The sequence below is a fragment of the Vicia villosa genome, linkage group LG7 (assembly GCF_029867415.1).
Source record: "Vicia villosa cultivar HV-30 ecotype Madison, WI linkage group LG7, Vvil1.0, whole genome shotgun sequence".
Taxonomy (NCBI): domain Eukaryota; kingdom Viridiplantae; phylum Streptophyta; class Magnoliopsida; order Fabales; family Fabaceae; genus Vicia; species Vicia villosa.
Window position 1 is genome coordinate 73,407,411 of NC_081186.1, and position 2,022 is coordinate 73,409,432.

The 2,022-nt window shown below is 31.8% G+C and overlaps 1 protein-coding gene across 1 annotated transcript; it reads right to left on the bottom strand.

The window, feature by feature from the left end:
• Positions 1 to 776: 776 nt before the first annotated feature.
• On the bottom strand, positions 777 to 1,130 carry LOC131619337 (uncharacterized). The gene has a single exon (XM_058890444.1). It carries the CDS (start codon positions 1,128 to 1,130, stop codon positions 777 to 779), a length of 354 nt encoding a protein of 117 aa, XP_058746427.1.
• Between the last annotated feature and the right edge of the window lie 892 nt (positions 1,131 to 2,022).

The window sequence follows — 2,022 nt, forward strand, 5'->3', positions numbered from 1 at the left end:
TTTCGGTAACCGATTACTTCGTACCTGCAACCCAAAAACCAGTTTTCAGCACCTTGAATCCCCCCAAACATCCCCCAATCGAACCAATATGATTGTACACGAAAAACAGAGGGATTTCACATGCAATATGAGTTATATCATCAATCAAACAACACTTTTAACATCATCAATCATTACCAACAAGTAATCACACAAAGTTCACAAAATTGAACCTAAATACCAAAACCCCAACCTAGAACATAATCTGTATCGAATCAATAGTATACAATTTCAATCCTAACGCGTATGACCCGATAATAGAGGTTAATCGGAAGAGTCCCCCCTTACCTTAGCCAAAGATTCTTGATTGGTCTCTCCCTCCATTGCTCCTCTTCACGCACCAGCTTCCCAATCCCTCATCTCCTCTGCTCTGCTTTTCACGTTCCTTTTTCCTTTCTCCCAATTTTCCTTATTTTTATGAAAAATAACATTTTAATTAGTAAATGGCTTTACTAACATAGCACCCCCCTTTTACTAATACCACACTTGGCCCAATACTACATTTTATTATTTATTCCCACATAATTCCAATAAAATGCTAATTCAAATTAATTAATTTAAAACTTAATTAAATTAATTAAATAAGAAATTTTGGGATGTTACAGCTATCACCAATATTAGTATCCAATCTAAAAACTTTTGGATATCATCGGTTGATGAAGAAGTTAAACCACTTTCTAGCCGTATATATTTTGTAAATCTTAGAACTTTGCTATGATCCAAAATATATAAAGCATTTATTCTTCATGAACAATATCAACTTTACTACCTCTTGATATAACAGGGAGAATCATTTTGAAATCACCTCCAAACACAACTATTTTTCTTCTAAATATCTTCTTTGAAGCATTTTTGGTTTCACTCATAATATCTTTGAAGCTTTTGTCAAGTTCTTCAAAACAGAACTTATGTGTCGTAGGAGCTCCGTCCCAGATTAGTAAATTTGCTAACTTCAACAACTCGGCAAGTTCAAATTCCTTGTCAATACTGCAAATGGAAGTTTCAATAGTTAGGACTGGAATCTTGAATTTAGAATGAGTTGTTATATCACTTGGTAACAATAAACTTGCAATTTTGCTTGATGCAACCATTAAAATAATTTGTATTTTGGAACGAAGTGTAGCGGAAAGGGTGTTCCACATGAATGTTTTTCCTGTTTCTCCATAACCATATAGAAAAAAAACACCTCATTCTTGTTATTGAACAACTTGCATGATTTGAGAATATATTCCTCTTTGAACATCTAAAGAATAAAAAAGTAAATGGAAGAAAATTGATATTAGGAAAGTTAAATAATAATCGATACATGATTGGTTCTAATGAAAAATAGGATTTATAACCCGTGAGAGAGTCAAACAATCCTCGAAATAAAATGTTTTGAGCAACTAGATAATATTGTCTTTCATCATAAACTTATCTATTTCAAGGAAACATATTACATAATCCTTTGGATATGGTATTGGCTTGAGTTAATTCAAACCCTTATGTTATTTTGTAACAGTGACTCAATTTCAATGAGTGTGAGTTGTTGTATTTTTTCATCGGTGAGTAATAGTCGTAATGTATAAAAAGTAGTGAAATTATATTAATAAATATTAGAATATGATGAAGAAGTAAAGTTTACTTAATCAACCATTTTGAATATTAAAGTGACTTTTAAATTAAAATTACATGTATTTTTTGCCAACCGACGTTGCTCGTACTGTTGTGAAAAACGATATCAATAACAAAGTATAATAGGGAATTAGAGAGGAGAAGAAGAACACAAGAATTGGTTATAACTGCTATTCTTTCACTTTCTCTTAAAACAAGTTTACAAGTTTACAAGAATAACAAATAACCTCTCTCACCCTAAATTAGGATTTGCAGCTTAGCAATGATGAGAGACTAGTATGCTATTTATAATAAAACCTAACATACTAACTAATGGGCTTTTTCAGCAAGGCCCATTACACAAGCCAACTTAATACACAAGCTAACTTA